Below are 13189 nucleotides of genomic sequence, written 5' to 3'. Positions count from 1 at the left end.
AACCAGACTCGGGACAAAAATTACCCAGGTTCTACTGTGCCTCAGGGGTTAACTCATCCCACCACACTTTCTGGTCCAAAACTGTGAGTGACAGAGTAGAAGAGCTGGCTAACATACTCACGGTTCTACCAGACAGGTGATAGGTGAGCTCAGGGGGCACTGAGGGGGTCCTATCGTAGCCTGCAGGTATGTACGTGTGAATGTGTGTGCGAAACAGATCGCATGGCTGACACCCGGACCACCCCAAGGTGAATGTTATTGGAAAAAATTGTGCGTGAGGTCTACGGCTAGATTCCCACAGACAGAAGCCTATATCAGAGTTGGAGGGAGGCGGTCAGAGGGATGTGGCAGGTGGGGCGAGTAATGATGATGAATTGTGGGGAACACGGGTCTTTCTGCCCAGATTAGGATCTGCTGATAAACATGCCTGTCAGGTCTCTAGGTAACCCTATACATTTCTCTCTCCCCTTCATCCATCCATGTGACTCCTCCTTCTTATTGTGTGAAACCTCTTATTTTTTTCTATCGCTGAGTTCAAGACGGATTTTAGATGTTTTAGTCAACTGACACAGTGTAGGTGGTGGTGGTCTGCCATGTCCATGTACCTCCAGGCTATGCATGTGTGTGTGTGTGTGTGTGTGTGTGTGTGTGTGTGTGTGTGTGTGTGTGTGTGTGTGTGTGTGTGTGTGTGTGTGTGTGTGTGTGTGTGTGTGTGTGTGTGTGTGTGTGTGTGTGTGTGTGTGTGTGTGTGTGTGAGTGAATGAGTGTGTTTGTATGCATGTTTGTGTATGTAATCAGAGTGTGGTGTGTCTTCTATTCTCAGGGTTGTTGTCATTTGGCAAACAGAGCTAAGACTGACATGATTTACAGCCTGGACATATAGTTGATAAATCTACATAACTGTCAGTACTGAGACAGATGTGGATGATAGTGAGAGAGAACAGACGTAAAGATGACACAGTTGAGAATAACTGTGTTGATACTATATAAATAATTGAGCTGCCTAACAGTCTAAAGTTACTGCAGCAATGTGTGTGTGAGTATAAAGATATGGCCACATAACGTTTCCGTTTGACAATTTTGCCTCGTGCTGTGTCCTGGAAAAGGGGATGATGTAATGGTTATGAAAAAGGAAATATTGATCAGGGTAACCAACCACAGAATAAAACAGTGTACGAGAGTGTACACATGATAACATCTTCTACAATTCCAAACCTTGTGCAGCACTGCTTCTATTGGCCAACCAAACACATACATTTGGTCAATGTTGAGAAACATTCAAGTGTTATCATCTTATAGGACAGAAGCATAGAAGATGTTAAACAATAAGGGCTATTAATTTTAGAGAATTTAAATTTAGCTGAACCAAAGTTTGAGCTGGAGGATTTTGACTGTGATTTGGTCCCAGTCAGATAACTTGGCCTTGCTGTGGAATTAAAGGATACTTCTGGTTATTTCCAACTTGGATCTTGAGTCTTAGCTACCAAGTACGTTTCTGCGATCTGAAACCAGGGATGACATTGCAACAATGGATCCATACATGCAAGACATTCATTGTAAATATGTACTGTACATACTACCACTTTTCTAAACCACTTAAACACGCAAGTGAGCCCACTCACAATGCCCATAATATTCAGACATGAACCAATACTGATTTCATATAAAGGTCAGGTACGCACTACGCACTCAAAGAGCTGGATCGGGTACCATGATAATCGGCTGATCTGGTATCTGAAAACTCAGTACAAAGTACATTTACATCTATGTATAACTTTGTTGTCAATTGTTTTTTTTTCAAAGTTCAGTAAGCAATTTTGCCTTACACTATAAATAATAATCTTAGTCTCTTAAAAATAGCTGGCATGTCATCATATATGATAGAAATTCAAAACGTATTCAAGTTGAAGATCTCCTATGTGGTTTAAAGCCATATCTGTGCCCTCAGCAAGTGCAATCTCTCTGGCCTACAGCACTGCCTGCCAGCTGTGAAGACTAATGGTTTGTCTGTGAAACCCTGCAGCAGGAATGTTCTCAGTCTGGCATCCAGGACACAGATAGACTCTGCCACAGAAGGCTGACACTAGAATAGTCCCAATGACTGGAATTGCTTCATAATATTACCCTGAGGCACAATAAAGCTTATCTTATCTAATGATATGGGCCTCCTGTGACTATTAAAAGACCTCTTCTAAGATGTTGAGGGCTCTTTTTGGGGCGGCTGGTTGACTGAAAGTAAATAATGATATTAGTCCAATGAAACTTTGATTATAAAGCAGTATCACATAAAAAGAGATTGTATTGATTGAAGGGACTCAATTTTGTATTTTCAATGTCCTTCGCCTGTTTTTCTATATCCGAGTGTGTTTCTGCTTCCTGTATCAAGGTACCTGCAGGGCAGATCCTTGTATTTCCTGTGTCATGGAATTAGTTTGTCCAATCAGTCCTGAACATGAATGCATCCTGTCCCAATCCTGGGCATGGAGAGATTATCTTATCACTGGCACACATTGCCCAACACGGCATACAGGGTTAGAGCTTTACAGAAGAAAACGTTTGCTGAGTAAAAAGGTAATGAATAAATGATTAAGGCATCTATGCAGTTCTGTTGCACGTCTTAAGTTGGCCATTGTGTGTGTGCAATATTCCTTTGAATTCATGTTATCAGGATTCTCTGGGCTCTAATGTAACAGAGATTGAACTGGACTGAGAGTCTGGGGAGCAGAGGGGGCTGAGGCAGAGAAGATTGCTGGAAAGTATTCCCTTTGATAAGCCGGCCAAGAAGCCTTTGATTAAATGTGGTCCCAGCAGGAGCCCACACTAGGTCCTCTGTGGCACGACCATGTCCAATCACCAGCTATCAACAGCCCAGAGTAATTACAGCCATCTAGTCATTAGCCTGGGACCCACCTGGAATTCCACATAGCGAGGGATGGGATGAGGCCAGCAGGGGTTGGGGTTTAGGTTGGGCCTTTAATCAAACACTTCCCTCCCCTTGACTGATGTAACGCACCCCACCCCAACTCACACAGAATCAGCCTTTGTTACCGGCACAGATTGTATTATCACTGCCCCAGTGTCTCTCAACTCATGCTGGTGAGTAGCGGCGATGGTGTGTATATATGTGTATGTGTGTGTGATGGGAATAACATGGCAGGTTATTACAGCAATACAAGGGAACTTGCTCACTATCCTGCGCGGTCACACTGATTAGTTCTGCTCTGTCTGCACCTAGTCTCTTTTTTTGCCTTCAATCTTTTTGTTTGTCTGTCCGAACAAAAAACAAAGATTTCAGTGTTGTACTAATGCACCATATATTTCATATGAACAAGGCAATATACACAGTTATACAGGCAAGCTGAAGAGCAGAGAAGGGAAAACAGTCTGATGTTGTAGTTATGTGTGACTCAATGACCATCCAGGCCATCTCCTTTTTCTTCTTTTTTCTCCTCAGCGGCAGTTCGTCGTCTCACACACTGAAACTAGAGTACACTGTATAATCATAATAATGGGAGTGCTTTTCTCTATCCTCTTGTCAGCCAATGTAGTGCAGTCTCATCCGCAGATGAGAAATGAAACAACACTTAACAATTTAAATAAATCTCTTTAAAAAGCATTTTTTTCCTCTCTTGTTATACAGTTGCATTCAAAGTCCCAATGATGCATCTGTCCATTTATTCATCTAGTGTCCATCTCCTTGTCTTCTTGTAGTCCATAGCCTGGACTTCTGCTTGTCCACACAGAGTCAAACGCATGCCTAGATTATCACTTCTCAAAGTGCACTTGTCAAGCTACTTCCCAAAGTCCAACCAAGTGTTCGTTTTGGGTAGAAAAGAGTAACAATTATGCGAGTATATGATGTTGTTGTATTAATACTGAATACGTTTGAAGGCTCAGTTAATATAAAAATGTGTCTTTAAAGCATCATGAAAGCAGCAAACCATTCTTAACCCAGAGCCACACGGTAGAGAAAAGGCCATCTGGACTAATTCTTCAATAAAAGCCCAATTCACCCAAACCCCAAAGTTTTCACTGGTTTCACCGTTCATCCCAGCAGTTCAGTCACAGGGCCATTCACGAACCGGGGCTTCTGGGTGTTCATTCATATTGATGGGTACTGAATTCTAGTGCTTTCACAGAGACAGGTTGAAAAGCCATGCAATGATGAACCAAGATGGGGGCAGGGGAGGGCGGAGACGCAGAGCACTTTTATACAATCTTTCCCAGAATGCCATGTTCCACAGGATGTCCTGTAGTAAAGGGAAAAGGGGCGGGGTTGTATTACAGGGGGCAGCGGGGCGTGTCCTCAGGTCTGTTCCAACCATTCAGCTCGTTTGGGAGCTTTGCACGTGTGTATGTCCACAGCTTCCTCACAGTCCTTACACTCCACGGCGCAGCACCATTTGAACTTGCACTCACACTTGGTGATTTGCTTGACTCTTGTGGTGTCGTAGCCCCGCCCACAGCACATGACCTCACAGCCATCTGTGCCACGTGATGTCTTATTGCAGACTCGACCAGCCGTTCCCAGGGAGCCTGCATAGAGCACAAAAGAGGTTGGATATTAAAAACTAAAAGTTAACTAAAGCAAGTTTCTGGTCTGCTATGTTTTACTTCCCTGCCCGTTATTCTTAAGAAAACAACAACTGGCGAACAATTGTCTATTGTCCTCATATAATGATTGGATGCATCAAATAGTCAATCAAAAAGACAATATATTAGCAACACTTCTGATATTCGATAAATTGTTTGAAGAGCTGAATAGATTCAATTAGTGTAATATTGGACTTGTAGATGTTACTACCAGCAATTGTGTCTGTGCAGCTTTTTGATGGTCCTTCTGTAGTTGTTTTCACCAAGAAAGAGACATTGTAACCGTCAAAAATGTCCAATAATTTGACCCAAATGTACAGTGTGGACGCTGACTTTAATGGTTTGCCCAGCTACTTGAAAGATGACAATTAACCCATGATGACAATCTTTGGCTTAGGGCAGCTAAAACATAACCATCTCTGCCTAGACAAATGTTGTTGACCTCAATATACTGTTAACAAGTTTAGGTTCTGGGAATGGGCTTCTGGTTATTTGCATCAATACAATATAACAGTTGTAGTTTACCTTTAGCTTTTCATTTGGTTGGATGTTGGATCTGCAGTAGCATGTCAATCGAGTGTATGGTAGTGTTTCACATTCTGGCTATTACCTAATGCAATGGCATATAGTCTGTGTCTTATGTGAATGTCATCCCCACAGAGATTAGTTCTGGTGTTTTGTGTGAGAAGGTCCCTGTTTGAACTGCTACCTATCACAACAAGCTGCCCATAGAACAACAGACCCACACACACAACTATGCGGTGTTGGTAGAGTGGCCTATAGTTACACTGCCTTTCCCAAGCCACTGCTCCCTTTGAAGCCACGCTGTGTGTGTGTGTGTGTGTGTGTGTGTGTGTGTGTGTGTGTGTGTGTGTGTGTGTGTGTGTGTGTGTGTGTGTGTGTGTGTGTGTGTGTGTGTGTGTGTGTGGGTTAAATGGACAGTGGAGCGTGACAGACAGACAGGCTCTCACACTCTGAGGCCCACTCTGCCCTCCAGCTACGCTTAGTTCAGACAGACAGAGAGGGAGAGACTGTGACAGACAGAAAGAAGCAATTTTTTTTTTTTTTTAAATTAGCTGCTTGTGTCCCTAGGCTGTGGATTCCACTGGGAAGGTGAGAAAGAGGGGGTGGATGGACGAAGAGAGAGGCAGACAAAGGACGAGGAATAACTACACTGAGCTTCTGATTGATGTAGGTGGTAATGCTAAATATCGTAAGAGTTTGTCCAGGTGTTTAAACCAGTAACCAGCCAATCAAAAACAATCATAACTAACTGGGTGCATTGTGTAAAGGCTGATCAACTCAGTCCATGAAGGTATGTGTGTGTGTCTGTGTGTGTTGACAGAGACTGATAGAGGTCAGGTGGTCACAGAACGACCATGTCCCCAGGGTACAAGGATATTAGCTTCCACCGACATCACACAGGAGACCTGATGTGTTATCCGACTACCATTACACACACACACACACTGACATTCACACACACAAACACACTAGTCATGCATGAACATACACACAACATACACATAACACCCCTAAAACATAACACAGTCGGGGTAATCCATCAACACCCATGAGAAACTGCCTCTCTGCGTCTTTCAGCCCAGTCCACTCTCTTCGTCTTCTCTCCGTTTAGTCATACCTGCTGTTTTGTCTTGTAGGCAGTAATCCGGGGAGTTCTCAAAGTAGACCAGGTCATTCTTGGTGGCCTTCCTGAAGGCTTTGTTAGCTACGGCAAAGCCTGTCCCGTCCTGATTCATTGTCACCTCGATGGCTCCGTTGTATTTTCTCCTCAGGTAGTCCCCGGTCTTCCTGAAGTCTGACATGGCCATCCAACATGTCCGCAGCGTGCAAGAACCACTCACACCGTGGCATTTACACTCCAGCTTCATGAATCGCTTTACAGCCTAAAAACATAGAGAGAAGAGGGATATGGGGTTTTAAGCATCATGACATTTGTTTCTCAAAATGCAGAAGCGCTTCTGGCATAATGTTCTTTTTTATTGCTGTGACCATCACAAACAAAAGGTTTACCTACAATGGTCCCGATTATATACTTAGAACTAACCTTTGATCATTTACTGTAAACTGTTTCTCAATAAGCACTCTCCGGATTAACGCCTACAAAACAGCTGTTTTACACAAGGTGTTAATGCCCAAGAGCTGTCAGTTTCACCAAAAATCTGGTTCTTTTCAAATGCATCCCACCTGGTTCCTATCAGTGATTTATAGGAAACCCCATCTACTGTATACATTGACAATTAAGTAACTGAGGAGGTTATTACAGATTGATTATTGAATAGTGACAACTCTAAAATGCACTCAGAATGCACTGCAATTTTTAACTGCATTTAAAAACTGGTATACTTTCTCCTTTGCCACATATAGATTTCATTTTAAAGCCAGGTAGAAAGGATGTTCATAATGCAGATTTATCTAATCTCTGGAAAGCAAAATAGCCAAAATCTGCATAGATATACCACAAGATTGAAGTGAGAAAGTGTTTTTGTTGTTGTACTCGAACACTTACTGTTCTGCCACAGCGGTTGTTGTGTAGGTTCATGAGCGCCCGTGCATCTCGGACAGTCCTTTCTTTGGCATCTATAAAGGCTTTGGCAAACTTTATCCCATAGTTGATGTTATCACTACAGCCACCCCAGTCAAAGTCTCCTCTGTCATCGCTGTCCCGTCCACGCTTGTGAGGGTCGCAGTTACACGTCTTCAGCTCCCCCTGGCTGCAGGCGCGAGTGAGCGCATACACCACTCCTGCTGAGGAGATGGCGTAGACGAATGCTGCTTCACGACTACCTGAGAAAGTAACACAAAGCACAAAAGAAACCAAGAGTTTAGACTGAAGTAGGTTAAAAAACCACAGCCAGGAAATTGCAATAATTCATATTTTGCTATACAATAGATTCTCTATGATCTAAAGACTTAAAATTGCACATCCCACATGTTAACATGCATTCACAGATACACATAATGCTATAACCCGGTCTGGGCCTGAGCCATCAGGACATGAAGGTGCAGCTGACGGGGGCATATCAGGCCTGATGTGGAGTATAGGACAGCTCTGTTTAAATATTATCATGGAAATAATCCCAGCTGCGGGGCTCTTCTCTGCTCACATAAATTGTTTAAATACAGACACAGTGATACCCCATTAATCAGCGCCAGGATGATGTCATGACAGCATTTTCTACCATTGCTGTGCTTTTCGGGTCTCTTTAGTTCCTTACAATATGACTCATCTATTGTGTGGCCAAAGACACATAGAGAATTAGATATAGTAGTTAGTCACAGTTTTTGCAGCACTCGTGGGAGTGAATTTCGCAAAAGACAACAGCCAAAGACAGAAGAACTTGTCCACCTTTAGTCACAGCCTAACAGACATATGGTGTTCACTTGGTTCCTCTGTACTCTCACACAACATAAAAGTTAAAGCAACTCAAATGCTATTTCAGATAGAAGAAAGGAATGCACCTAAAGTGACATTTTTGTTTCCCCAATGAGTAAATTGCTCTTCGTTATTTATTAATTCATTAATTAAAGTGCTGCAGAGTGAATTATTAGCTGATCTTGTTTGTTAGAGCTCCACTCGACTAACTTGACGTAGTCAATTGGAGATGAGGTACAGATTTTCTTTCTTTTTGCGAATCTTATTCAAGACATGAAAATTGCAAAATGTGTGTGATGTCCATTGTCTGTGTGCTGCACCATGCTCTTGCGGTTGACTTGGCTTGTTTTTTGAAATGCAAGCAAAAAGCAACATTTTCATTTACTGAAGGCAGCTTACAAAAATCACATTCATGCTCCCCAGATGATGAACTCTTTCTATTTTGGACCCTACTTAAATCTTTCTTAGCCCCGCCTTCAGGCTAACATTAATAATAGAATGTTTAACCCCTATCTACATGGAAAGTTTTAGTTTTAGTCTGATCAGAACCTCAATTCGCAGAATTTAAATGCCGTAGCAAACGTCCCATAATCCTCACGCTATACAGTATAGGAACTATCAACACATCAGATTTACGAATCGTGTTTTCATCCGACAAATCAACCTCTTAATACACGAGAAAAGCAAGATTTTGCACGTTCATTTAAAAGACTTACACTCAAGTACCAGCACTTCAAGCCAACATCACAAAACTGTCTGATATAGTAATATTTAGACATGACTTAGGGCGGGGCACTTTGTATCGGAAAGCAAGGTTCAGTCTGCGGACCTATCTGAACTAGCCGGGGCCAGAGGAGTCTGTGTGATCCAACCTGCTCGCTGTGTATTCCCTGGAATGTCCCATTCCATCTCCGTGGGTGAGGAGAAGGGGGTAGTGGGTGCTGCTGGGGGGGGGGCGCCGCATGTGGGGGAGGACGGAGGAGGGCATTGCTTGTCATCTGTGTGTGTCTGTGTGTGAGAGAGTAAGAGTGTGTATCTCTCTAAATATTTACATCTACATTAATGTTTATTCTTTTCCACCGCACACACGCACACACACATACACACACACATTTGCAGCCTGTATCTCTATATCTGCTATTTCCTTCATACATCGTGGACCCCCGTCCATGCTGAAAATGGATGGATGAGAAACAATAACATCTCAGATGCTAAGTCTTTGACAGAATCCCCTTATTTTGTGCACCGTAGAACCAAATCAACTGCTGTAATAAGATTAGACCACTTATTACTTGTTAGACGCTTTTATCCAAAGCATACTCAATACTGTGGACAATCCCCACATGAGCAATTTGGGGTAAAGTGTCTTGCCCAGGGACACAACGACATGCTGACTGCAGTGGGGTTTGAACCTGTGACCCCCTGATCCGAACACCAACGCACTAGTCCACTACGCCACAGCCTCCCTCCCACTTATAAAACAGTCATACATTTTTTTTGTGCAAAATAACCAGCTGACATCTAGGCTATCAGGTGTTTCGATGAAGAGGCCATGTTCCTCAGCAATGACTCACACTGTGTTGTTAGATGGCCCCTATAAGGAGGAACTATACTGTACTTGCAGAAGCAACTGGGAAAATATGTATTTTGGTAAATGCATGTTTGACTGTGTGCATATGTGTGTAGGCATGAATCTATTGCAGAGCAGAGAGATCTGGCAGAAGTGGAAAAACAAAATGACAACAAGCCCGCCTTTCGAAGCCTGTGTGTTTATTGACGAGGCATACGGCATTACAACAGTCCATTAGCGATTATAAACACGGAGAACCAGCGTACGTCAGCATGAGAAGGAAAGATTGGAGGAAGAACAGAGCAAGGGGAGAAGGGTGGAAAGGAAAAGGGAGAGATAAGGCAGCGAAAGTGAAGAAAAGGGATCTGAATGAGGGGTGAGATTTTAGCAGATGGGGCTCAGGTTCAGTATCTCTACTTTTTGGCTAAACAGTCAGTAATCAAACAGGAAGACGTGTAGACACACCCATGGACTTACTCCGTAGCAAGACACGTCCAAACACGGTGTGGTCGCGGTCCAGCGTGCTGCAGTTCCAGCGGTGGTGTCTGAACTGGTGCTGGCATTCTCTGATCCACTCTTTGGTGCCCTCGCCGATGGCCTGCATGATGTCTGGATGCCGCTGGCAAAGATGCCGCTGCTTGTTCACCAAACCTGGGATGTTGTCGCAGATCACACGGGCCCCGAGAGCACCGATGTACCTGAGGAGGCAAAACACACAAGAAACTACTAGGGGGTTTGGAACTAAATCACCATCTTCACTCAAGACTTGTGGAATATGTGGTGCAGGAGTGATTGATGGTATATTGCAATAAATGAGCACAGATAGGCACCCTCATATAGTAGGTGTGTACACATGTGGATACACACACACTCAAAGGTGGTGAGTGGCTTGAAGGAGAGCTGCGGTAACAGTCCTCTGTGAGTCAGAGTTCACTACACTTAACAGTTTAAGGTTTGCGAGCAGGAGGGGAGTGGAAACCATTTACTCCGCTCTTCAAATAAATAAGCACTTAACCTCTTCCCACAAGACTTGCATGTGTGTTTAAATGTTTCCCAATGGGATAGTTGAAATTGTGTCGTCACAAATCAGAGCACAAAGTCTGGGTCTTCCAATAACCCTGTCAAGCTAAGACCTCATTTACTATTTGTATTGTCTTCTGCCTTTCCCCACTAATGCTTATCTAACTCACAGTTCTCTTGTGTGTCTCTTCCAATCTTTCTTCCTGCCCTAATAAAACAGACCTATAGTATCCTAACAAGATAAATGCTCCCTCAAGCTTACCCAAAATATACTCTAGATCTCATTGTGTGCATCTCGGTGGCTGCGGGGCTTTGGCGGGTCAGCTGGTGGAGGTCAGGGAGCGTGTAGCTGTGTGGTCGGGTTTTACGAGGCTGGGCAAGAGGATGGAGACTGGAGGCTCTCTGCTCCCCAGAGAGGGATTAGAGAAGAGGAATAGGAACAGAGTGCTCATCAAAGGAAAGGGCCAGAGCAGCAATTCACACTTAATTTTCTCTCTTTCGCTCTGAGAGTCAAGAGGACTTGTGGATTTTATAGGATGGTAAATCATTATCCCCAGGTCTAAAACAACATGCTGTAAAGCCTTGGAACTATACTGTGAATCATAGAAGAGAGACAAGTAGGACACAAATTGAAAAGACTTCTATGACGCAGCTGATATTATATTGGCGTATTGTTGCCCTGTCGTCCTCTCAAGCCTTATTGGATCACACAAGGAACACTTTTGTAGCAAAAGTCATTGAAAGTACAAATTATTTCAATTTAGTCTTGGGATTTCCTGTCAAATGTTCTTAAGATACAACAGACAAGTCAGTTTGCTATTCTGTTACTTGTAACTTCCTGGCCAAGACATGCACAACGCTTTTCGTTCAAACACCTAATAAAAACTGTGGGTTCTCTTTATATTTCACAAGTAATCTTAATTCATGTTTGCAATGAGCATCTGCTATGATGTATTTGAATGACATAGGCTAATACATGCTTTTTTCCAACATTTGTCAATTTGTGACATGCCGCAATAATCTTTGCGATCCCCTCTGTGGTGTTAAAGGCCCCGATCTATCCATATCATCACTTACTGTACACCAACAGAACTTTGATAAACAGTTAGATACAGTATCTCCTGCACTAAATTCCCCTCAAAGCCAATAATGCCCCGCCAAAGCCATGACACACACTCTCTCCCACTACTCCCCATAACTGCTTTTAATCTACACAAACTATTAGGCATTCCATCACCCCCATACCCGCCCACACACAGACACTTCTCCTATAAACACACTCACACACATGGACATTTTCACTATGTTATTGTGCAGGCAATGAGATATTTTTTCACCCCTCACCTATGCTCTAGATGGCTGGTTTTGGGGTATTTTAGTGAAGTTTGTGCGCGGGCCTGTGCGTGTGCATGTGTGTGTGGTACCTGGTAAATTAATGACTGCTCTGCCTTGTTGAACGCAGGCCCCAGCTGAGTTGAAAACGCGCTCAGCCAACAGCGCCGAAATAAATTACATTTATCGCTATATTATTATTGCTCAATGTGGCAGGCCAGCAATCTGACACAAAAAGAAAATGCTTCTAGAAACACAATCCTAAAGAAGATTGACTCTAGTTTACAAAATCGTAATTTAGATTTTACAATTGTAATGCTTCATCGTGTTTTAGCTATTTTTTCCAGGCGCATGTCATTTTGAATTAAATTAAGTGTTGACAGAAAAAGCACATTCATTGTTTCTCTTTGCTGTTATTTCACATTAAAATTAATAGGGCAATACTTTCATGACTAATAATTGCCCATGAAACCAATTGCATTTGGATTTTTTTGCCGCAAAAATGCACACAAAAATGAATAGCTTAAATAAATACTAAAAGTAATAATTACTTAATTGCGTACAGTAGGCTATAGTGAGTCCGCGATAATAAATTAACGATCCTCAAACGTAATACTGGCCTTGTCTGTCTGCTGTTGGAAAATAAATGCTGTAATGGCATTTTAAAATCTTAACGAAAAAATGAACGCTTGTCAAAAATCCCAGCTCCGTTTCAAATGATTAAGATCAATAATAATAATAGGCCTGATAATATTAATGTTAATTGTTTCTTTGTTATTGTTTATTTCAAATAATATTCAAATACAGTACATTTCGGCCAGGTTAAATCTCAGGTCTGTAGGTGTGATGTGTGCAGACAGTAGTACTCACCACCACGAAGAGTCCACCCGAGGCGTCACCAGCAGCAGGAGCAGCAGACACGCACAGTAAATCCTCGAACTGGCACCGGAGTTTTGGCATGAAGAAGACCTGGGGGAGAGCTTGGCTACGGGCGAACCACTGCTCCGAATCCGGGAAGCACGGAGGCTCAGAATCCTGTTTAAACCTAGCATGGTTCTGCTCTTTTTTAACCAACAAAAATGTCCAAAAAATAAAAGATTTGAGGAGGGCAAAGACCGGCTTTAAAAGACGAGATTTAATGTGAAGTAGGTTAAGCACCCATTCAGAAGGTAGGCCTCATTATCCAGTGTGTGGCTCCATATTAATAGCGCAACTGTCAGGAGTGTGAGGAGCGCGCTTTCGGTGCCATGTGCGCACCAGACTCTCCACTGAGCACT

The 13189-nt window shown here is 42.9% G+C and overlaps 1 protein-coding gene across 2 annotated transcripts; it reads right to left on the bottom strand.

Annotated features, from left to right (window-relative positions):
* Window positions 1-3301: 3301 nt before the first annotated feature.
* Window positions 3302-12972, bottom strand: LOC104941568 (protein Wnt-2b-A). 2 transcript variants are annotated; one of them, XM_010766687.1, is made up of 6 exons: window positions 12783-12972; window positions 10843-10982; window positions 10026-10258; window positions 7124-7401; window positions 6236-6500; window positions 3302-4536 (listed from the first exon to the last, which is right to left on the bottom strand). In XM_010766687.1, the coding sequence occupies exons 1-6, from the start codon at window positions 12870-12872 to the stop codon at window positions 4307-4309; spliced, it is 1236 nt and encodes a 411-aa protein (XP_010764989.1). In that variant the 5' UTR covers window positions 12873-12972; the 3' UTR covers window positions 3302-4306. The 2 variants fall into 2 exon arrangements, with proteins under 2 accessions (XP_010764989.1, XP_010764990.1); XM_010766688.1 differs by having other exon boundaries at window positions 10038-10258.
* Between the last annotated feature and the right edge of the window lie 217 nt (window positions 12973-13189).

The sequence above is a fragment of the Notothenia coriiceps genome, unplaced genomic scaffold (assembly GCF_000735185.1).
Source record: "Notothenia coriiceps isolate Sejong01 unplaced genomic scaffold, NC01 NC01_scaffold00003521, whole genome shotgun sequence".
NCBI lineage: Eukaryota > Metazoa > Chordata > Actinopteri > Perciformes > Nototheniidae > Notothenia > Notothenia coriiceps.
The sequence above is the reverse complement of the archived record's forward strand: the minus strand, read 5'-3'. Positions and strand labels throughout refer to the sequence as shown.